General features: G+C 36.4%; 1 protein-coding gene across 2 annotated transcripts in view; it reads left to right on the plus strand.

Annotated features, from left to right (window-relative positions):
• Positions 1-24,960, plus strand: part of LOC126840568 (neurotrimin-like) — a 47,274-nt gene continuing 22,314 nt past the window's right edge. For both annotated transcript variants that reach the window (XM_050576415.1, XM_050576416.1), the window contains exons 1-3: positions 1-287; positions 16,870-16,976; positions 21,670-21,877. In XM_050576415.1, the coding sequence (XP_050432372.1) occupies positions 182-287; positions 16,870-16,976; positions 21,670-21,877 (421 nt within the window). In that variant the 5' untranslated portion in view covers positions 1-181. The remainder of the gene's footprint in view (positions 288-16,869; positions 16,977-21,669; positions 21,878-24,960) is intronic.

Consider the following 24,960-nt stretch of genomic DNA (forward strand, 5'->3'; position numbering starts at 1 on the left):
GCACACGGTTGACACGCCGCACTAATGCCGCCACTAACGGACAGTCGACCGGTCGTCACGCGTGTCCAAGTCGACGTCGTCGTCGTCGTCGTCTTTATCGTCTAACGTAATAATAATAATAATAATTTTGTCGTCCTCGAAAAAAAAAAGTTTCCCGACTGTAATCGGTCACCATGCCGCGATGAAACGGCAACGTACGGCCATGTGGTGCGTGATCGCCACAGTGGCGATGGCGCTCCTTTGCGAATTGGCCACAGTGGCGACGGCAGCGGCGGTCGGCCCTTCAGGTTAGTTCTCCTAAACGTCTTGGCAAATAAATGATTTTTTACTCAAGTCTAAGCTGTACAATACAGAGCTGAGTACATATTTGTTTACAATGATGTGTTTTTCTTTTTAAGTTTTGTGTGATATTTCTTAAACCGCTGGACCGATTTTTGTACGTAGCAAGTCTATGGATCGAAATTGACACCTTAAAAACTACTTTATCGAACAAATAACAAAAAAAGATTACTTTCTTTTAAAATCGAGAAAAATCCCAAACACATTTGTATGCCATAACTTTTATAAAAATAGTCCCTAGTATTAGGGAATTATTTCGAAATTTGTATGATTTTTTTTTTTTTAAATTCATTACTCAAATACTTTGACGAACCGAAAAAATATCATAAACTCTTTTCCCTAAAAAGGGTTAATCGTTTTGCAGAAATCAGTAATCAAACTTTTATTTAATTAAGAATAAATCCAAAATAAGAATAGAAAAAATCACACTCGAAACGCATTCAATTTACAGGTGTCTGAGTGAATTTTATCAATAGTCAACAATTGTGGTTTTATTAAAAATAAGTCTTTTTGTGACTTTTGGATGATCAGCTTACTTACAAAAATCTTAGTTCTAACGCTCTGGGCGAGAAAGTTCTATCTCATTTTTTCACATTTTTTAGGAGATCAATTTCATGGTTAAAAAGTCAGCAGTTTTTTATTGGTACATGCAAATTGCGGTATCAACATTAAATATAAATATAATGTCATGGATTTTGTTAATGGACTTTAATGGTACTGTTTTTGTTATTGTCAGTATGTAGATATGTATACATAAATAACTAGTAAAATACTTAGTTTCAACTTGATTCATTTTATTTAGCTTACCGAACGAAATAGGTAAATAAAAAGTATTACAACGTAAACGGACACCGTCTTTAACATATATATTTTAATATAGAGAAATCATGATTTTGTTATTAATATTAAACGTCGACAAACTCAATATAATGTAATCTTTAATTATGTTAAGCAAAAATAGATTGTTTATAGATCACAGCTTTATTTACTACAAACATTTGAATAAATTAACCTATGTTATTTAACAGTAGTTTAATAATTATAAGCGAAAGAGTAAAATATCATCGATAGTCACATTTAACACCTTAAGTGTTAACATGTTTTCATAGTTTACAAATAAATGGGCAAAACAAAATCCGTTTTGGGTTCCAACTTGATCTATTAAATATGATTTAATAGTTCGCGGTCAAGAACCTATAATTATTATAATTTTATTAAATAACTGTAATTTATTTATGTTAACTAAAATTTCGAAAAACTGTCAACCTGAGAAATAATAAAATATCCTTTTGATTTGATAATAGCTAAAGTAACTGTTTTATATTTATTCAAATGTTCTTATGTAGGCACTGATGTTTCAATTACATGTATATATATGTACAAGTTGAAACGTGGAGACGATTAAAGTGTTGTTTTATGGGCTGAATCTTAAAGTATACATTTTTTTTGTAGCTATAATTGTATAAACAACAACGTGTGTGTTTTTCTTGAAATTTAATATAACGCATATATTATTATAGTTTATTTAGTATATTATAATATCAGTCTAAATATATTATTTGGTCAGATCACTTCGGAGAGGTCACCTAGGAGGACCAGTCATAACTGTAAGTAGCCGAACCATTTAAAAAAAAAAAGCAGTTCTAAGACCACCTTTTAAAAAACAGGGAAATACAGCAAAGAACTTACTCTCTTTAGGGGCAAAGGGTTTATGATGTTCACTCGGTTTGGGCACAACTAGCACGTGGTTATTGTCAAGAGGTGTTTTTACTTTATGAACTATATTTTTGTTTTACCTTTTCCCGCGCAAACTGCGGACCACACACATTGGTTTTACCATTGGAATTATTAATATTTTATACCATTTCAAGTCTACACTACACACACCCGACATACACATAAAGGCACCGCAAACTAGCGTGCATTGATGATGATATGCACGTTGTTCGGACCACTGAATGTACTCATGAATATTCAACGGTCGGTTAATATGTATATGTATATATGGTATAATATATGAAAAAAAAAAAAAAATGGGAGCCGGATACAACTTTGGGTTTTCCGGTGACTTTCGGTATTGTGGCCAAGAGGAGAGACTCTTTTATTTTGTTTAATTGTTTCGGATTTGCTTTGCTCTCTGATATACCTTTTTTTTTTTCAATGTAAATTAAATACATTTTCTTTTGAAAAATTCACTATGAAATGAATTCCAATAAAATATTATTTAAATAGTTTTTTTTTTTATAATATATTCGAATTAAAATTAATTCGAATCGTTTTCAAATCGATTTTTGAATTATTCGATTTTTTGTTAATTCAAACGCACAAATGGTTTTTTTCATAACAGCGTTTATATTTAAATACTAAGCGAACGTATATTTTATATTAACAACTACCTACATTTGATCAAATAACTATATGTACCTAATCAATTAATTAGTAAAGTAGCTTTATTTAGTAGAGTTATTCAATCATCACAACTATATTGAAAAATCACAATCTTTTACCATTGGATCGTAAATAATATGTTTTAGCTAAATTTCTGTCTTTCGTCGATAATAATTGTCTCTTGACGGCCGGTTTTTCCTTCTTTTTTTCCGTTTGAATTAATTAATGACCTTCCCTCCATTTAAAATCATTGAAATATTTGTATTCAGCCGCCGGCGAGCTTCCAAAAGCGATACTTATAGTTTATGTTGTTCTCATAATTTTTTATTACAAGACAATATTAATAGGTAGGTACTACCTATGTGTATGTAATCCGCAGTGATACACAAATCCGTCCACCGCGTCTGGGACGTATCCGAATTGCCTAACCGGATCGCCGTGCCCTGTGACTTTGGAAATAAGATATTTTGATAATACAACAGCCCCCCCCCCTTCGGTCTGTGGTTAGGTTGGGGCTGTGGTTTTACACCCTCCCCTAAACATCCCGGCTCGTTAAACGCACCTCCACCGCCGGTCGTAATTAATCTGTCAAGTAATCCGATTCGCGCCGGGCGATAGATAATGTCGTTTAATGAAGTATGAAATAGTGACGGATTATTATTACTCTCTTGTATATATATATATACCTATATATATACACACACGCGTAAACGATATTATAATCGGCTTTAAGTGCAATACGCCGATGCAACCCCCCTCCCCCCCCCCCGTGTATTATAATTTAGTAATTTCCCCTCCTCGACTACCGCGATAACTCCTTCGTGATACATGTTATAATATTATATATTATAACAACAACAATCGTCCGACGGGGAGATTAACGCGTTGTATACTATATTTCGCCTAACCGGACCAGTCGTCGTCGGATTTAATGCAGTTTTTTTCAAACATCCATTTTTATAAAGCAAACAAAAATGTGTACATTACTCGTGCCAATTTTGGTTTGTGTGTATAGTTCAACAACAGACAGTAAACATAACAAATTATAACTTGTGTGTTTTTATTCGCTAAATAATCTTTTGTTTTAGATCGTTTTGAGATTTGGACAAGAAAACAAAAAGAACCTCTTGCGTTCAAAGTCATCAGCTTTTTTTTTTTATTTGATACAACATTGTCAAAACGCAATCGACCTAACCGCCTGCTTGGCGCCAAACTCGTTCACTTGTTTTTTGTATGTTATCAAACCAGCTAATATCATTACATCGGCAGCACATTTGAAAAAAATAACAACATTTTCGATTGGCGTTTTCATCGTTATATAATAACTATTCGTCTATTTGACGCGCGTTAATTTATTACGTCTTAATAACTATTTTAATTGCTTATGTCGCGCTCTTTAACGGACAATGGGTTCACTTAAGAAATTAATTCATTATTATTACATTGTATATACGTATAAGAGAATATACTTCGTGTTTAATGAACTCGCAACAATGACTCGTTTTAGGGCATTGTGCTTTTTCGCGCCATTTCGTCATAGTTGTTAGGAACGAAGCAGTTTTAAACATACAAACTTGTACTCATTCATATATATATATATTGTAATTTATTTTGTTATTTTAATTTTTTTTTTTTATTTGAAAATTAACGCCATAAAGGCCGTCGTTGAAGTATAAAGAACGAGATTATTTAATGAACAATAAATATGGGTACAGGGTTCTAGAGCGCACAGGTTTTTTTTTTTTTTTGTTAAACTACGGTTTGGAGTTGTACTGTTTTTAGTCTGTGAAACATTTGTGTAGGTCCATTTAGACCGGTTCTGAACACTGGTCAGCACAATAATAATAATTGGAATTACACTATATAGCCTTTGCATAACGCAGCGCACAGTGGTCAACTAATTTGGACGCGAATTATCATCTCGTCATGCGTTGCATTGTTAACGAGTTTATAATAGCGACGGCTCGTATAACAATATCAACTTGAATCCGCTCCCCCGGGGGCAAGCGTTCCCGGTTATACTGCACAGGTAGTAGTGGATGTTCCTTTTTTGACGAAATTTACATTTCAAAGGAATATTCGTTCGTCCAATACCATTAATCAAAAATTGTAATATTCACCAAAGGGCAGCAGCAGCGGTATAGATCAAAAAGCTCTTTCAGACTGAATCCAGTCTCCGGGGAAGAGTTAGCTATTTTTTTTTTTTTTTTTGGTGATTTCAATTTGTTTTTTAAGTACAGCACATGTATAGTACTAGGTGTATCAGTCGTCCCGTATGATAATTTCACCCTTGTCCATTAAAGTTTTAAACGCGCATACATTATGACTAGTGCGGTATGTGTTTGAGTAGGTAGGATATATATATATATATATATATAATTCCTGGTTCTGGTACTTTCTAATTAGCCGTTTGTTCATACTTGACGGCAACGAAAACAAGTAACAAGTGTGTTATTAGCGCGCTCACACGCGGTACCAATATCTTTGAAATGAAGTCACTTTTTCCATGTTTACCCTCTCTCTTTAAAAAACAACGTTTCCGTCGAGTCACGTCAGAAGATTAATATATATATATATATATGTTAAGGAAGCCACAGGAGAAAATAATATACTTTTATGTTTTATTTAGATACAAAAAGAAAATATCGGTAAGTGTGTGTATTTTTTTAAAAGAACTCCCACTATGTTTATACAGCAGGTAAACAAAGCATTTTTGAATTTTTATTTTCATATATTATTTTTTCAAGCAATGTTATTCTTGGTCCCTATGCTCGTCCCGTGCACCCTTAAACCGATGCTAAATATTGTTTTTACGGTCAAACGACACACGCTGTAAAAAGAGCTTTGGTGTTTTTTTTATTCTTCTTCTACTCCCGAAGTTTCTGGAATAACAGCGTAGACGTGCATCATGTTTAAAACGAGGGCCGGCATTCTCGGAGAATTCCCAAAAACATACTAATAAAAATAATAATGCGAAAACTAATAAAACGCATATTCTGTATAAAATATATTTACATTGTACAACAACAACTCGACGAAATATCTGCCGGAATTTTTTAAGGTCAAAATCAATTTTATTACTATATTATTATCGTTATGATAATATAATATAAATCATGGGTTTGTACTCGATACAGTTTGTACATTTTCTTAATATCGTTAAGAAACAATTTTTTATTTTTTTTTTTTTGTATAGATTTACACACCTGATACAAGACAGGCACGCCTAGCAAAACATTATAACGTTATAGTATGTGTTATCAAACACAATACCGTGCGATGTGTCGTCATAACATTAAAAAGCAGTCGTAAAATGAATTTTAACGAGAAGAAGCTTTTTCATACGATCGAGTAAATGTCGATCATACTTTGTAGTACTATGAAAGCGAACGGTTACAATAACGTTTTCCCTGTCCATCAAAACAACGACGATTGGGCTATTTGTGAATATTTACCAATATCGTGGGTCTTTATTTACGCGCGTCTCTGCGTCTACTCCTTTAGACGACATAAGTACACGGGGCCGTGCAAAATCACATCTCCTTATATTATGCGGTTGTACCTACCGTATAGTCGAAAAAGGTCGGTCTCATTAGGGTGCACGGTCGCACGCAAACACAGTCACACACACACACACACGGTATATGAGCGAAACGGAGGCGACCGACGTGACTGTATATGGGATGTAGTCGGAGGGTACGTTCGCAGTTTTGCGGTGGCCTAATGGCACAGGACCGGCGGGGTTGTATAAGGTTAGGTTAGGGCAACAGATACATCATACACTCACGACGGCGGCGGTGGATATGTGTGTGTGTACATTATATGCGTGTGCGGGATTGCGTTTTTGCCTTTGATGAATCGTACGCTTGGGACAAACCATCCTCACCCCCCACCCCTATACACACCGTTTGACTATCTGGCCGGGCAAAGGGACAATACGAACGATTGATATGCATTATTTGACTACCGATCATACCTATATACAGTTATGTAACAATATAATATATATATATATATACGATAGTCAAACGTTGCCAGCTGATATGTTGCAGCGTTTGACCTCCCCACCACCCACCTACCGCCGTCCAAAAAAAAGAGCCGGTAAACATCCGATATTAATATAGAGGTGTCGCATGAGACATGGCCGCTATATACCGTCGTCTTCCGGTGCTAAATGATAAGTTGACACGAGTCCAGAAGGTTTGCACGTGTAAAATGCGTATATTGGCACCGGGTTTTCAACTGTTTTCCCTAACCGTATTACAACACCGTTGGGTAGTGCCGTGACGCTCGCCTTTTTGAATTTCAATCGTGTTGGCAGTGACAACAACGGACAAGACAATAATATACCGTACACTACACACCGTTACACTTTGTCACGGCTCCAAGGAGAAGAATTCGTATTTACCGACGGCCCAAGACGTGGTGACCGTCACCCCCCGGCTAGGTTAGGACTCGTTTCGACAAACCGTAAAATATATCAGTCGTCGAGTGGAATATGATTAATACATTTAGTAGGGAATACGAACAATTATCATTCTATCCAGTGTGTACATGCGTTAAAGCTGATCCGATGACTACCCACACGATGATCGTGCGCTCTCATCGGTATGATTAAGGTGCGTTCGAAAACCAACTTGTATTCTCATTCTTCGCGTCAAACCCGCATTAGATTATCCGTCACATTGTGGTGGTGGTGGTGGTAGCTGTTGAATTGGCATGCACAAAGTGCTTCCGAGAGATTGATGATCTCGGCCTGCGCCGCCAAAATGTACTGTACGAAATCACTTCCGGTCGTTGAACGTTTATCGAAGAATTACTATCCTTTAGTTTTATTACACCCACGAACACTTATTGCACCTCGCAGGCTCGGCACGAGGTAATATATAATATTATCTTTCTACGTTTGTTTAAAATGAACGGTTCTCTAACGATGCTACACGGAAGGGGATCTCTGCGCTGACCGCCGATGCGGCAAACGACAGCCGTATTCCCCTGTAAAGTATAGTAACAATAATAATAGTACACACTGCGAGGATAGCCGGAAGTCCGGTTTATGTCGTTGCATACAGCTGATATAATATTGCTATTGTTTTAAAGTGTCGCGGGCGGAGAGGGGTGTTTTTTTTTAATCAAAAACCTGAACCATTCTCTACATTTTCCCTGGCTAGCCGTTCCCTATATACCCACAGGCAAAGTCTGACGTGTCTGCCCGTGCAGCAAACATCAGTCGACGCAATAAACATTCATCGTCCAAACAGTTTGCAGGGGCTTATTTAGCTTTGCCGTTTCCGGGCACATATACACATAGAGAAACCGTCTTCGCGCCCTTTGTACACAACGAGCTAACCGCGCTATTATTATTGCTATCTGCAGTACACGGGTTCCATAATATAATGACACGGTGACACAGGACCGATGTATCTTAATATAGGTGCTAGTGAGTCTATATAGATCAGAAACCTACCCCAAAGGTACCTACGATTGTCAATGGTCGGAAAAGTCCATCTCTTGCCTTCAATCGAATTAAAAAAATTGAATTAGTTTGAGTGTCGCGCAACTTTTGGGGCTTACTGTAAAATTAAAACCGTTTTGGGGATTTGGATGGGTTATTAAACTAATAACGATGAAGTCAACGTTATATATATTGTTTTGTAATGCGTACAAAAATAAATAGGGAAAATATATGGTCGAAAGTCTAAATTGTGTTTCGAGATCACAATAGATAATTTCGAAATCCCATTATAAAGATTCTAAAGAGTACTATACAAGTTCGCTGCCGTCTTATCCCAAATCAGAATACTACAGAAGAGCCGATGTTTAGACTACGTTGTCTCGTATTATAAATTGGATTGAGTTGATTATTTTGTTCCGTCTATTATTTCAACAAATCATAGTTTTGTTGTTAAAGGTTTCTAATATATATGTGATAGATGCACATAAAGATGTAAGACGATTATCTTTACTATAAATAACTAGTATACAAGTACCTACTAATAGAATAATACATTTTTTAGTTTTAAAATTGTGAATTAAGAATTTGCGCAAATTAAAAAAACTGCCCGTTTAGTATAGAACTGTTTTGTTACTTGTTATCCGTTAAACGAGCGTGTTGAGGTGATGGTCTTCTCGTTTATTTACCGCATCAATAACTTATCTATCGTTTTTTGTTTTTGGCGGTGGTTTTATTATTTTCTTTTTGTTTTTTATTTTTTTTTTTAAGGAGTAGTTGACACCATTAATTATAGCGCGTACACGGTCAGAGAGCTCCAAAGGGGAGGCAAAGGGGAGAGGAAAGCTTGTCGCGTGCGCCGCCGTTTATGTTTTGTCAAACAAATAATGTCCTCCACACTCTCCACACCCTTTGCCTTTATTTTATTTATTTTTTTTTTAACTTCCCTTGTCGTCGCACAATTACCCCGTGTCGCCAAGGGGCGAGACGACGGCTATCTCCCTCGTACCGTTCGCCCTTTTTGCCCGGAGATTTACGCGGGATTAATCCGGTGTCCCGTGATTAACGATACACCGTGGAAATTAGTGTTACCGGTAGTCGAAAAATGTCCTGCTGAAATTCGCCCGCTGTTTTTTCACCGTCTCTTATAGTCCTCTTTTCGCGCTAAAGGCCTTCAAAGAAACAATGATTGATGCGCGTCACTTATCCCATGGCCGCCATAAGACGACCGAATAAATCTGTCTCGCGAAAAACGGCTCCGCGGCCCGACTTTATAGTCAAATTTTCCGGTTTAAACCCCACCAAAGTCACTCGCCATAGTCACAGCACTATACTCAATCGGAGAAGAAAAAATATTATAAAGACTTACACAGGCCCAGACACACGGGTGACATTCATACAGATATAATCGCGTATACTCGTTAAATGTATCGACATCGACGTTTATTGACGCATCAATAGTATCGAGACCTTTTTGATAATTTATACATGTATATCTATAGTGTTGGTCCTATTAACTTCTGAAACAAACTCTGTAATCATTTAAAAAAAATCCAGCACAGTATGGTCGGATCATATAGTATAGCTGAGAGAGTATAATGGTTTTATAAAGATTACTTTTAATTTTAGGACTTGAGAGCTAAAAATTAGACTGAGTTATATTTATTTATTATTATTTTGTGCCAAAGGGGCAATTGTGTATTAATTATTTATCTTGCTTATTTATTGTTAAATTGTATTTATAATTGAAATTTAAAATTATTAATTGAATTGTTGAAATTAAGTTTGATTTTAAATTATTTTATGAAGCACACACCTACATAGTACACACTAGACATTTCCACACCACATAGCTGTCTGGTTTTGTGCAGGCGATTCCTCCCACTTCCAGTAGAGCTATTTACAAATTACACATTCATAAACGGATCGGTAATAGGCGGTTGGTGACCGGCTAAAGCGACATTTTATTGTTTGCCCCCGGCCCGTTCGGGAAACTTCTGTCTCTACCAAACCTACCAAAAAAAAAAAAAAATCATCAATTTTATTTTCAATAGCAAAGGCTGGACTTATTAATCTCATCTTCGCAGAGAATGCAATCCTTTAGCGCCTCTCCACGGCGGCGGCCCCTTCGCCGTGCATATCTTATGGTCGAGACAACCCCACGCAAACTATAACCACAATCCGCACGACGATGGATACACACTGTTTGTGTGTCGTCGTTATGTGGGCGCACATAACTGCACGCGCGTTCATTTACATAATTGGAATTGGCTTCCTCTTTTCGCCGCCGCATCCTCTCCCCAAACTTGTACAATATACAAAACGGGGCACCACGACCCTGGGCTCAGTCTGTCTGTGTGATCGCTGCTACGCCTCCTATCCAGTATTGCACAATGACCGAAAAAAAAAAAATGGTTTACTGTCGTCAACAATGGAAGTTTTATGAGCAAGAGGGAGAGAGAAACGGGGGATGGTAGTATTAATATAATATTTCTTTGCATCTAACACGATGATCTTAATAAAATGTGTGTGTTTTATTTTCTCCGCGTTTTCGCCCAACGACGGAATGCTCTTTATTATTTTCCAGATTGCAGTTCGCCGCAGTGTGTACTTACACCTCGTCCCGCAAGTAGTTTAACGGTCGTAAAAAATAACTGTTCCCGGTTTGCATCATCCGGTCTTCCCCTTCTTAGCGACCGCTACCCATGAATGAACAAGACAAAGCGATTGGGGGTAGGGTGGAAACGACGCGAAAAACTTATACCTACTTAAATACTTGGCCTTTGTCGAGAATCCGCTATCGCTAATTTCGCGGTTTACTTTGCGGTTTGTTGTACACCATTTTTGTCGTTGTGATTTACACGACCTAACCGATTTATTTGTTTATAACTACAATTGTTTTGGTTATGATTATGATTTTAAAAGGAATTATTGTCATAAAAAAATTTTCGTTAAAAAAGTGCAGATAGAACTCTGAGATCTATTCGACGAAGATTACCCAGTTCTTGAAACACTTTATTTTATTACTTGGGAATTTTCTCCGGATTGATTTTGTTAAACAAATATTTTTATAAGTATAAATGGTGCTATCGATTGTTTTGTCAGTCCAAAAGAAATCTTTCAGCGTAATCTGTGTTTTAATATAGAGGTATATTATAAATATATATATATTATGTTTTGCACCAAAGTGTATAATAAACTTGCATACGGGTTTTGATAATATTTTTCGGTTAAGAGTCTAGACAGATGGTCTAGACGATAAGGTCGACGGCAATGGACCAAGGGGAAGAAAGAAGCAACACACATATCGCGTCAGAAAGTTTAGTTAAAAACTTAATATCCGGTTTTCTGTTTTGTAATTTCATATTGTGTTTATTTTGGAAAACGATTTTTATTTTTTTCACCGTAGATACGTTTTACATTATATTTTGTAGGTAAAGCAGACGTTCATGTCAGTTATAAAAAATAATATTGGTACTAAAAAAAAAAAATGTTGTACCCTTATAGTAGACAATTTGGAAATTATCCGGCAAATAAGGTCAACGGCAAGTCCGGTCAATACAAATGTGTGATACTTTGAGATTAAAGTACAGGCCACTTTCAGGTATAACTTTTTGTGAAGCACATAATTTTGTAGTCATCATCTATCATAGCAAAGAGATATCCACACTTATTATATTTCCAACTATTACAACGCAGAAGATGCAACTTTGCTGAGAAGCCAAACTATTTGAAAAAATAACGTACCTAGTACAGATTTGTTTGTTTGGAAAAACCTTCTCTCAGTTTTTTTTGCTTGTGTCTTGTAAGTTTTCTAGTCTACTCGTCGTAGGTGTATTATAGTCATTGTGCTTGTGCACAGACATAATAATATGTATTTTTTTTTTCATACAACAAAACGTGTCGACGCGAAATCGTTATGTTAGCCGTTTTGAAAAATCGGGACGGCTTTTATCAATATTTTATTTTTATTTTAATTTAGCCGACCGGGCGAAACAAAATGCTGTTATCCGTGACCGGATCGAGAACCCTATATGTACCTACGTTTGCATGTAAACGAATACGGTCCACTCAGTGTAGCTATAACACTGCTGTTGCTTCGGAAAATGCATTATAATAATATACATATAATACATGTATACATGCGGAATTTACTGACTGGATGAGTAATCGATTTTAATTTCCGGCGGTATATTGGATTCTTAGGGCAATCGGCTGCCGCCATTATATTCCGAGAACACCGCAGCGACATACTATGCGAAATGAAACCATTTTTTTTTTTTTCATTTGTTTGTATTAAAAAAAACACACAAAATTCCATCGTAGGCAACACACGATATGGTTGTTATGACTTTCATTATATATATATATTGTTTTGCATAATAGCAGTCCAGCCGTTAAATAAAACACTACAATATTATACATTATACTTACACTCATGTATATAAGGTATCCAAATTGTATATGTACACACTGTACACTCACTGCAGAAATGACGGACAACTACAATATTCAAAGTCCAACAACTGTATAGAGTACACTTGTGATTTTCAAAATTCAAACTAGATTAAACATTTTTAAAAAATATTTTTCACGACAACGTTAAAATTTGAACGAACCGTAATTCTGTGAGCCCGACAGAGCTCGGTGTATACGTGTATACCTACTGTCAGACAATGGTTGGTGGAACTTTAAATCCCCTCTAATGCTCAATCACATCTCACATGTCCCGCTGTTCCATCATGTCGGTCATGTATCATTGCCAAAGACTTTTAATTGTCAATTAAGTTCATCCCGTCATTTGTCAACTCATTGTTTTTTTATTAGCCGGCTAAGGGAAAATAGTAATATTTCATCCGCTCGAGGCCGTTTTATTAGTGTATCAAAATGCCAGCGCTGATTTTTAGGATTGTTCTAATAGTGTATCGCATTGTGGTTAAGGTCCGCCACGTGTACATTATCAACTTGTAGGTGTTGGGCTGGCTTTTATTTTTCCGGAACGGCGAATTCATTTTGCCGTCTTCATTGCGAGCACGGGCCATTTAAGACGTACTTAAGGGGTAAAGCCTATATAACCGCTGGAGTAAATACAGTGTCGGTGCAATCGCTGTGATTGCATGGCCCGAGTACCAACTGCGAATAATTCACAACTGTCTTCGCCGAGGCACTCCGTGTAATTGGCGAATATCGTCCTCGGGCTTAGTAGCCGACTAAAACTACTCGGGTGGTTTATTTTTACTACTTAGGCCACACGTCAGTGCATGACGTTCTCTCTCTCTCTCCAAAATCGACTACTTTCAAGTCGGGGAAAAAATTTTACATTAGCTTACAACAACACATTTGGAAGCATATAGGGTAACAGTTTTGATCAGTTACAACATCAACACAACACTTTTTACTAGATATAAATACCATTGTAAACTTTCTAACAATTATGTACTGAAAATCGCCTATGAGAAAATGCAAACAGTCTTAATCTTTAATTCTGTATATTAGATATTTTACTTTAATTTTGAAACAAATATTGAATATAAGTAATAGATTTCTCTTTGCTGTTATATACATTGTGATAGGTACCTGATTATAAAGGGACTGTGTAACATACATAGTAGAGCGAGAGGAACCAACAGTTCTCTTGATATTTGTTTTGTTTTCAAGTACGTCTGTTATATATATATATATATATATAGAGTGATTCCGAAACCTAGGGTCCGAATAACAGCAATACAGTACTCCTGGGGGAACACCGTCGGGATAAGCTTTTGATCTTTACCGAGTATTCTATTGCGATTTTCACTTGCTATAACTTTTTTATAGGTCTCATTATCGACTGCTTTGAATAGAGCTCATACAGGTCCGCGTTAAACGTAGTCACACCGACAACATCAAATTGTGTATTTAATTTAATAGCGTAAATTGTTAATCCTATATATATATATATATATATAGCGTCCTTCAGATCCATAATCTGTTCCACGGTGGTATTATATTAGATACGATATAAGACGGCGAACACGACGTCGGAAGCTCGTGAGCAACAAGAAACATCCGTCAGAGCCGTCGTGTACTATTAGCGGATATCCGGTGCGGTTGTTTTTCAATACACCCTCTCTCTATATATATTTATATAATACTCATACCCCCCCCCCCCGGCCTTCCGTTATTACCCGAGCACAGAGCTCGGTTATTAAACGCCACGGCGGCTATACTGTACACTATATATTATTATCATAATAATATTACACAATATATACATAAGAAACAATCGCGAGTTAATCATACCAGAGATTGCGGTCTGTGTTAATAATTGCCGGCGCGACCGGATGTCCTTTTTGGGGTTTATACCCCGACCCCGTTAAGTATGATGGCATCGCGGTGATAATATTGGTTTGCCGGCACCGACTTTAAGCAGCGAAGGGTCTGGGCAGAGTCAAAAGACAAACGTCAAGGTCCGATATTATATTATTATTAAATCGAACCGGACCGGGGGATAAGCCGCGTTTGTACATTTTCCACCCTACTACTGTCAACCTAACCCCCTTCCCCTCTTATTGGTGGTTATTAATATTACTACATTATAATACGAACGTCGTATTCCAACGGGCATGTTGATGTGTGTTTAAAGTCTTAAGATATAAGTAATATTATATATATATAACACACGGGCTGTAAATCGGCCGTCCTGACCGGTCTGTATGGATTCCAAACGATTTTTAGGGACGGCCTACTGTGGTTATTACAAACTTAAGATAACTTAAGATACACAAAGATATCACACATCCACTTAAAACTCGACTTGATGTATAAATGTGTGTTGTTCTTTATTATAGTTACAATATTAATGTTATTTACAAAACGACTAAGGACATTGTCTTTGAATAACTGTACAAAATATTACTTATGTAGAGATTAGCCTATTCAAATTTTAACTTTTTAGCATTAGCCCGCTAAAAGCCTTAAGGCCCCAATAAGTGAGCATCTTCTTCTCCTCCTATTTTTGATCGGCCACCCTTGTCCTAAACCTATGTCTAGGAATTTATGTTTCACGTCCTCGTCGCAAAACTACCACCGTTTTTAGTTTAATTAGACATGTATTTATTGTATAATAACTTGCTCGTCACATCACATACCGTTTCACTTATGTAAAAAGCTTAAACAACGGGACCGACAATACTTAAGAGTGGCACGCGCGAAAAGCTTAGATAAAAGTGTACACAAACGAAAATCGATCACAAAAAAATACCTCTGCAAACGAATGTCGCGTTTTTCCGTTATTTGTTTTTTTTATTATTATTATTATTATTGTTTGAATATAATACTTATGCGCGTGTACACAATATATATTCAACCGAGACGAATCAACAAGGCATATGGCAGCAGATACAAACATAACGCGAATGTTGTTCTCCATATGGAATCTTCGCATAAGCTTAGAGCGTGTGGCCTCTTCTCATTCATACAGGGGTCGTACGCGAGATTGATGCATCTGTCACACATGTGCCACACGTCTGCAATCCACCTCTATACATCCTCATCCGAGACTTCCCCACGTTCTTAACCTGCCACCGGCACTTTTTTCCCTCGCCGGGCGTTTATTAAAATATGCAAAGCACATTTTCCCTCTTGCCCTTTTTTAACAAAGAAAAAAACAAATATCGTACCATTATACAATTCTCTTTGGGCCCATGAGTTAACCTGAGTTAACCGTAACCCAAACAAGTGTTGTTATAATACGTCCATAACAGTTTTAAGAAAACGCCACAGCGCCTAATCTTAGTTTACAGCCAAAACTATAATGTGGATAATTGATATACGCATATAATATGAGGATTGTTCAATAATATATGTTTTTTTTTTTTTGTTAGACTATCACGGCCACTTCTGCGGCCAGGAACTAAAATTGTTTTTCATCAAAACTTTGGTAGCGTTTCAAGTGTTTTGTATTTCCCAGAGTATACTCGGGAATACAGCAACAATATAATTAACGTTTCAATGATGATAAGTTTAACTATGTTTTCGTTGAAAACAGATTGTGGAAAAATTAAATTATAAGGACTAAAAAAACGGAACTTATTTACTAATATTGTAATAATTAACTAGATTATCCTTAAATAGCCATCTAGACTAGTTAAGAGTTATTCTCAACCTCTGAGGTTTTAAATCAAATTATATGGTTCCCTAATTTCTGTATAATTGCATATACTTACATAAATACTCTGTTCTTACATAGTTGGCTGATAATATATTATTACACTGGGTATTTTCAATTTTATTTTAGATAACACCAAGTATCTTAATGAGTTTTTTGAGAATTGAGAGATCAAAAAAACGAGTAGAAAAACGTAAAAGTGTAATTTTTTTTTTTAAATTGAGGGAATTGGAAGCGGTCCGTTTTGTTGACGTTCATGGACTTTATTACTAGGTTTTCAAACTGGACCAATTTTCTGTAAAATATAACTGAAACAACCTAAACTTTTTCTTTTCAATGAAAATTAGATAAATATTAAATTAGACTTTTTATTCTATCCTTCGACACCCGCAGTCCTTCTTATATAGTGTATTATGTTGGTCTAGGAAAACCGACCGACTTATTTTGTTTTTAAAACTAGAAACTCGTTATGCACACATAGCAGCTGGTTATTATGCAAACATGATATCTTATTTAATTTTCTGCATTGCTTGTTTTCCAGTGATTATGGATGATCCAGAATTTACGGAACCCATAGTGAACGTGACCGTTCCCGCAGGACGCAGTGTGAAGTTGGGATGCTCAGTCAGAAATCTGGGATCATATAAGGTTGGCATTATTTTTTTTTTCCTTTCCATCGGAAATCGAATACGTGCTTAATATTACGATACCGTTTTGGTTTTTTTTTCCTTTTCATTTTTCCACCCCTTGTACCGACATCACAAACCGCAGAATCCATTATTTTGATTGAACCCTGCGCGAAGAACACACTCTTCTTTTCACACACTGTCACAGCCCGTGTTTTGCGAATCAGCTGTGCGGTTGCAAAGTAGTGTTTCAATCAAATTTTTTGTCACCGAAAAAAAACATATTTTTTTTTTTTTGTATTACTTTTCAAAACTTTTTTATCTTCTATTTAGTTTTTCTTTAATACCGCACATCTTGTCCGATGTACACCCGCGTGAGCAAGTCGCAAGCCCAAAAACAAATCGAATAAAATATAGGTACAATCCATTGTACAATTGGCGTTATGGTGTATCAATTATACTTTAACGGTCGGTTACACACGAAGGGGTTCGCTAAAAACAATGTCATAAATCATAATGTAAAAGAAAAGTTTTCAGTTTATGTAGTTTAAATAAAACAGTTAGTTTAAATGACAGTTTTTTTTTTTATAAATCAACTTAACTATCGTTTTATTGTACACAATATATTATTATATTGTGTTAATGTAAGTAATATAATTTTTTACACTATTTATTATTTAAAAAAAAAAACAACAACAACAAACCGGGTAAATCTCATTATATTATATTTTGTCGGTTACTTTTAATTATGTTTTGTAATTATTTGAGAGAACTTGCTGCACTTAGGAATAATTTAAAAACGTACAAACGAGGCAATAAAAGACTCGACGTACTACTTCTACTACTACTACTACTTAAGCGCTTAATATTAATCTAGGGCTGATCTTTCTTCGGACGGACACAATTTTCTCCCTCGTCCCCTCGCTAACTGTAGACTGTGCTCGGATTTCTTATCTCGCGCAGGACCGAAGCAATAATAAATTACACACCGTTCGTCGTCGCCACTCGCCTTCATCATCCCTTTGCCCCGTTTGCCACGGCAAGTTTAAACGTTTGTTTTAACCGTCGAGAGTTTAATTAGTTTTTGCGTTTTCCACCGACAATCGTCCTATAACGGGAACACTATACCGGAGAAGATGCGCATGTTTATTAAACGACAGATAGAAAAACGCAATACAATACTTACCCCCTTGCACGCCGGTTATAACCTCGAAAAGTCACCCAGAGGAATTGAGGTTTTTTTTTTTTTTACTTCGATTTCGGTCTCTATTTCGTTGTAACCGTCAGAAGTACGTTGACAGCCTTTTGAGACATCTATACATGAACATAATAATAATTTTCATTTCATTTGATGTCGGACGACAGCGTTTTGCGGTATGTATGTTTTACCGTGTAATTTGCCCCCGGGGCGGCGGTTCAGGTAGCCGAGCTTGACGTTTGTGGGGTTATACGAAGGGCGATAGTCGACGGTAAATCACGTCCAACTATAGACCTCTTCTTCTGATGATTATTGTACACATCATGCGGATTAATTGCGGGTAGTTTGTATATTATCGTAACGTTTAGCCGGTTTATTTTTGTATACTGTATATAATACGTGCCACTGGAATTCGATACAAAATATACAATTAAACATAAACAGAGTTACAACTAGAATTGGGTATATAAGGCAGAAGACAGGTGTACCCGTTACATGGTGGTTTTTAAATTGGGCCATAAGGGCAAACCTCTATAATATATATATATAAGGAGGTGTTATGGGGCAATAATTTTTGTTTCCCTAGAAGAAAATTGCAAACAAGTCAACACAATGGTCCTCGCACGGAGACGAGGAATAATATTGCCCGATTGACTAGTACGTATACATAGGTGCGCCTACCTATCTCTGTTTTCAAAGCTATACTCGAGCACATGTTTCCGGAAAAACGTTCGTTGTTACCTAGTATTATTGTTATTTTGCTAGTTGCTTGTTTTCGGTCTTTCTTCATAACGCCGCAAAAGCTAGTCCGGAAAACGCAAACCCGACCTTTACTGTCGTCACGTACATGGACATTTAATCTTCTTGAAGTTTTCCACCGTGCTTCAGCGCATATACGCCGTACGACGTATGGATTATGGACACATTTTTTTTTCTACCCCCGTGTGCTCGAGTGTCACGTTACGGCCGGTGTTTGCATTCGAAAAAGACTCGACGGCGTTATGCATATATACGTTTGGAGTAAAATAAGAAAAAAATTGGGGCCGGAGGAGGGGGGGGGTGCAATTGAAGGTGTATATACACACACACACACACAGAGAGGGTTGACAAATCCGTTCAACTATGCCCGCACAGCTGTATAATTCTCGTCTGGAGCACAAACGCACGTGTACCGAATTTCGAATATTCTTTTGCCTTTTAATATAAACTCTTATCCGCGTGTCTCGAGGCCACGGCCGTGATTTTCTAATCCGAAACATGTAGACAGTTTTATGATTTTATGTTTATTGAGAAAAAGAGTCGTTAAAAGAGGTAGACAATAATTGATAAGTGGGCCAATAAAAGTGAAGTGTTTACCTGTGACAACAAAATTACCCATCTGTGCTCCTGCCTTTATACCATAAACATAACGCAAATGTGTTCTCCTCCTCCGCCGCCAAGGAGAAATCAGCAATAAGCTTGACGGGCTGTTAGGCTTAAAAATAACAATATTAACAACGTGACTTCATAGTGTGTAAATTAAAATATGTAGTTTAGCTTGGTTTAGACGTTTCAATGCACGATTAAATTGCATCAATTGATCGACGCACGATTATGTCGTTCTGCAAGCGTAAGCGTAGGAGGTTCTTTCGAGACACTCTCTCGATTCTTTTGACACTCTGGCAATATTTTAACATTTACATTAGTTGAAAAAATGTAAATAAATACACACGGGGCCCCTGATATGATACTTGCGCCCGCCTGCCGCATGTTTAGAGCTATTTCATACCTACCAGAGCTTCGCGTAGGACACCGTAGCGACCGATTCGCAATATTGTAATATAGAAAAAAAAACCTTGCCGAAAGTTGGTGTACGGCTATATTAAAAGGTATATGCTGGAGAGGAGCACCACCTGAGAGTAATTGGGCAATTTGGTCGACCCCCTACCCTTAGTCGCCCTCTGTCGCTCTATTCGGGTTTTGGATTGTTATTATAATAATATTTTGGACCGCGGGCGCCGTGCATTAATTCAACCGACCAATTTCTGAGCCCACCCCGACCCTGCCTCCCTTAGCTCATCTCTCTTTTTATCTTAAGTACCGTAACCCCTTTATTCCAATGGGCCGGCAGCGCAGTAGCAGTAACAATAATAATAATAATAATAATAATAATGATGATGGTAATGTATACTAACCGAATGTTTTTATCTTGTCTTTCGCGGACGAACTTTTTACTCGAACCGCGGGTCTCTTGTATAAGTTATAGTATAATATACTTTCGGATTTGTTTACGGTGATTTATTGTCGAAAAGCTGACTGGAAGATTTACTCAGACCTATTGGATGAAAAGGGTTAACAATTTATTGTTATCTGGTTAATTTGTTTTACAAAAATTCCGACATGACGTGTGCCAATGTTGGCTTATATTTTTCTTAAAGTAAAATCCACACACACACACCGGGCACGTCTCTCTCTCTCTCTTTTCGAGTGTTCGCCATAAGCTTGTTTTAATAATTTATACCTATGTGTCTTGTTCGGTTCAGACTGATTTATTTCCTTCGATATTTATGCGCCATTAATTCGTTTCGTCGACATATTTTGTGTTATTGCCGAGAGTCGATAAATAATACACGCTTTCAAAAATATTACTTATACCCGTTTCCATTTTATTACATTTTAGCGTTTAGCTTGCAATCCGGTACACGATATCTTATTATAGGTTTAAGTGCAGGCAGGTACAACATAAAAACGTTTGTTATGAAATCCGTTTACAACAGAAACAATTTTATATTTTAATCAAAAGCAATACATTGATAACGTCATTGAGTTCAGGAGGTTTTGTCTAACATACAGTTGACTATAACAATTACAAATGTCTTATTATCCAATACATATTATATAATATCCATCCTTTACTCAAACGATAGTGATCATTTTGGTAATTTGTTTTTTCCACGTAGATCGGTTTAGAGTAGTGATGGATAAATATCAAAAACTGGCGACATAATAATAATATGTCCATTTCGCCATCAGATCATTTTTCCCCAATTACATTAAGTCCTGGAACATCGTGCTGAGTCATGAAATATACGGATTGTGTTTGATTTTTTATTAATAAAAAAAGTATATTATATTAATATATTTTTAACGTAAACCTGTAGTCGGCCGTGATTTTATACGAATTCCCGAAATTTCAATTTATATAAAGTAAACGTTTCGCAGATTAAAGAAAAAAAAATATATAGAAATATGTCAAACCAAAAAACGCCAATGCGCGTTCAGGTATATATATATTTTATTGTACACAGTTACACAGACAGCATAATAGATCATAAGCATCGGCGATCTGTCAATAATGATTGGGTACTCCGCGAAATTAGTCAAGTATAAACACTGTTTTTACACAATTTTTTTACCGTCGTCAAATTGAGTGAAACATTGCTGCCGAAATACCGTTATACGCTAAAATGTACCGTTTTTGTACGTTATAGTTAAATGTTTTTTTTCTAAATATTTCATTATCTTATACGTTTTGTAGGTGGCATGGATGCATTTCGAGCAGTCGGCTATACTGACAGTGAACAGCCACGTGATCACGAGGAATCCAAGAATCACTGTTTCGCACGACAAACACCGCACGTGGTTTTTGCACATAAGCAACGTGCAGCAAGAAGACCGGGGCCGTTATATGTGCCAGATAAACACTATCACGGCGAAAACTCAAATAGGATTCCTCAACGTTGTCGGTGAGTAATTACGTACCTAAATGTCTTACATATATTGATATATTGATGTGTATGCCCGGGGTCACACATCTCCCCACCAACTCTAAGTTATATTATTTTGGCCAATACAGCCAATCAGCAGTCAAACATCTGTTATCATAATAATTTATAACCGAGAGAACAATATTATTATAATATGATTTGAAACAAAATGTTCTGATTAGAACACTACGATGGTTGAGTGTTAACACACTTTAATAATGTTAAACGGTTAACTTAGTATATAACGGTTTGCCTAGCTGTATAATAAAATATCATAAGAAAGGTTATTCATTTTTGTTATTTATTTTTATAAAACAAAATTAGTGTAACACAATAGTATGGCATTCTTAAAATTAATATTGTCTGTTAACTATTGTATATGTAATTCATATAAGAAAATAAATAAACAATAGTTTGTCTATACTGAAACTTTAGAAACAACATTTTTAAGTTAAAATCTGCACTTGCCATACTCCTGGCCTTTAGTGGTATTATTTATGTGGTTAAAAAAAAAAGGACCATAAAAATATTATGTTAATTCCAAAATAATATATCTTAGCTGTGTGTATGTTTCCATGTATATTATTATAATGTTATTCACGGTTCAAAAAAAAAAAATGTATACATATAAATAACCTGAATGAGATTTATGCAATTTTAGAGGAAATAGCTTACAAACAAAATAACGTTTCCGCTTTGAGCAAACCAAAATCGTATTCGTTCGAATCTTGTATTAGTAGTAATGAGAAAACGAATCTAAACTGTGTACCTACTTTTTGTTGTTTAAATAAAATCTAATCTAAATTAAATCATCTATCGAACCTGGAATGACTACTTGGCGTGTTGTCGAGTGTAACTGTAAATAATATTTCGGTATTATCAAACCGAGTGCATCATTTTGTGCACTAGTGTCATCTTATAACATACACACGACCACTGAGGGTGAAAGCATTGTATAAGCGGCGTATACAACTAAAAGGAAATCAGATTAAGTAGGGGAGAAAAAGAGTCCAGAGATGTGTTAATAAAAACATTTTACGCCTCGTTTTTTGTCAAGAAAAGTTTTGTGAAATAGGTTAAGCATTTTTTTTTTTTTTTTTTTAAGAAACGAAAACTATTAAGATTCGGCATGCGTCCAGCGAGAATTGCGTTCTAATACGGACGTACAAAATAATAGTAAAAGAATAAAAAAGCTAACCTCGATAGGTGTCTACCGTGACACATTTCTCACAAAGGGCCATCCGTTTATTTAAACGGCGATTTTAGTCAAAAAAATAACACAAATTTTAAAGAAAAGACTAAAATTCATTATTATTATTGTTATCAAACTTTCTTGAAGTTCGCTCGCCATAATTCTTTTGGCTTCGATGCGAATCGGACCCGCGTCTTCATAAATACATAGATCAGAAATCGTTCACCAAAGGTACATAATTACGCCAAAAGTTCCAAAAGTTATTTACCCCATTCAAAATAATTGTTTTTTTGGTCTATTCAAAAGAAAACTAGAAAAATCCAATTTTATTTTTTTATGACTTCGGAGGTGATTAAAAAAATTAAAAAATAGCTGATATATTTTAGTGTTAAACTGTAAATGAAATGTGTTAAAAAGAGTTGGAGGTGGAGCTTGAAATAACAGCTTGCGTACGAGTCCGCAACCACGGGAGACATTTTATGTTTTTATAATTATGTATAAATTTATTATATATATATAAGGATTTAAGGATATATAAGGATATATAAGGATATATAAAGATATATAAGGATATAGGATATAAGGATATATAAGGATAAATTTCGTTAGGTTTTAACGCTGTCGATTTTTCCGGTTGTGTGCCAAAGTAAATACATAAAATGTGGGCTGGAGATAATCTAAGCCAGATTCGGATTCATCGAACAAAATATAAATAGAAAAACAGATACACTTAATTTGTTGTTTCCGAAAAATGTTGTCGCAGAGTGTATCAGGTACCATCTAAGTACCGTGTGTGTGTTGACCAGAAAACCGCTCCAGTTACCGTTGAATAACGTGTGGCCGAGCTCTGCGGAGTCGGCTAGTCGCGGGATATGTCGTCGCCATCGGCGGCTTTTATTGGTTTGGCGAGGCGAAAAACGCCCGGACCGGGGCAGGGCAGGGCGCGCGGAAAAACCGGAACAAATGTACGCTGTCACCGGTGCGGCTTGCCGTTCGTGACCAAAAATAAAGACAGTCGGTCACGTTGGCCCATAAATAATCGGCCGTGACGTGTCCCCCTTAATTGGCGCTGATATTTCAGAGAGAGAGAGAGAGATAACGCGTATAAAAGTTGCGTTTAACTTATAAATCCCCCCGGTGCGCCTATTAATTCATAATTTGCTTTTGGCCGAAAAGGGCACGGACCGGCAGACCGGGAAGCGCCCGCGGGGAGGGCACTCGCGGGGGCGGGGGCGCGGGCGCAAAGGGATTCTAACTTTGAATTGATTGCTTGTCAACGTCCGCGTGATATATCATTTGCCGCGCCGCTGACAGCAGTACCACCTGGGGACAGCGTCGGGCTTTTCTTCTCATCAGCGCTCATACACACTTATAACAATATTATATGCAACTACATATATCGGCTATAATAAATACACGCTATTACAACAACATCGTACGTCGTGTACCACTTATAAGGTAGTAAAATATGTATGTACACAGTCAAAGACGGGCATCGGTACGGCTTTCCGTTGATAAAGATACCGAGCATCGAGAATATTTCTTTAACCTATGATACTTTTTTTCTGGTAAATTATCATATTGATACTCGATGAAATATGGTTGATGCATGCCTGCCTTTGCTGAAAGTCTATCATTTATCTGTTATCGTTGTCGTTTGCTTGTCATAGTATACAGTTCCTGATTGGTGTCGAACGGAATCTTTAAAATGTACTTGGTCATTTAGGGAAATGCACGAAAAGCATAATGGGGTTTTGTATAAGCTTTGTATTAAATATGGCAGAGTTGTTGATAAAGTATTTTTAAAACGATACATTTTATGTTGCTTTTCTCCAGTTAATCTTTAATTCAATTCCTCTCAGTAAAAATC

This window comes from Adelges cooleyi, unplaced genomic scaffold (assembly GCF_023614345.1).
Source record: "Adelges cooleyi isolate 19-005CV unplaced genomic scaffold, UGA_ACOO_1.1 ACOO_flye_CR_arks_rails_tigmint_CR_PRNA_376, whole genome shotgun sequence".
NCBI lineage: Eukaryota > Metazoa > Arthropoda > Insecta > Hemiptera > Adelgidae > Adelges > Adelges cooleyi.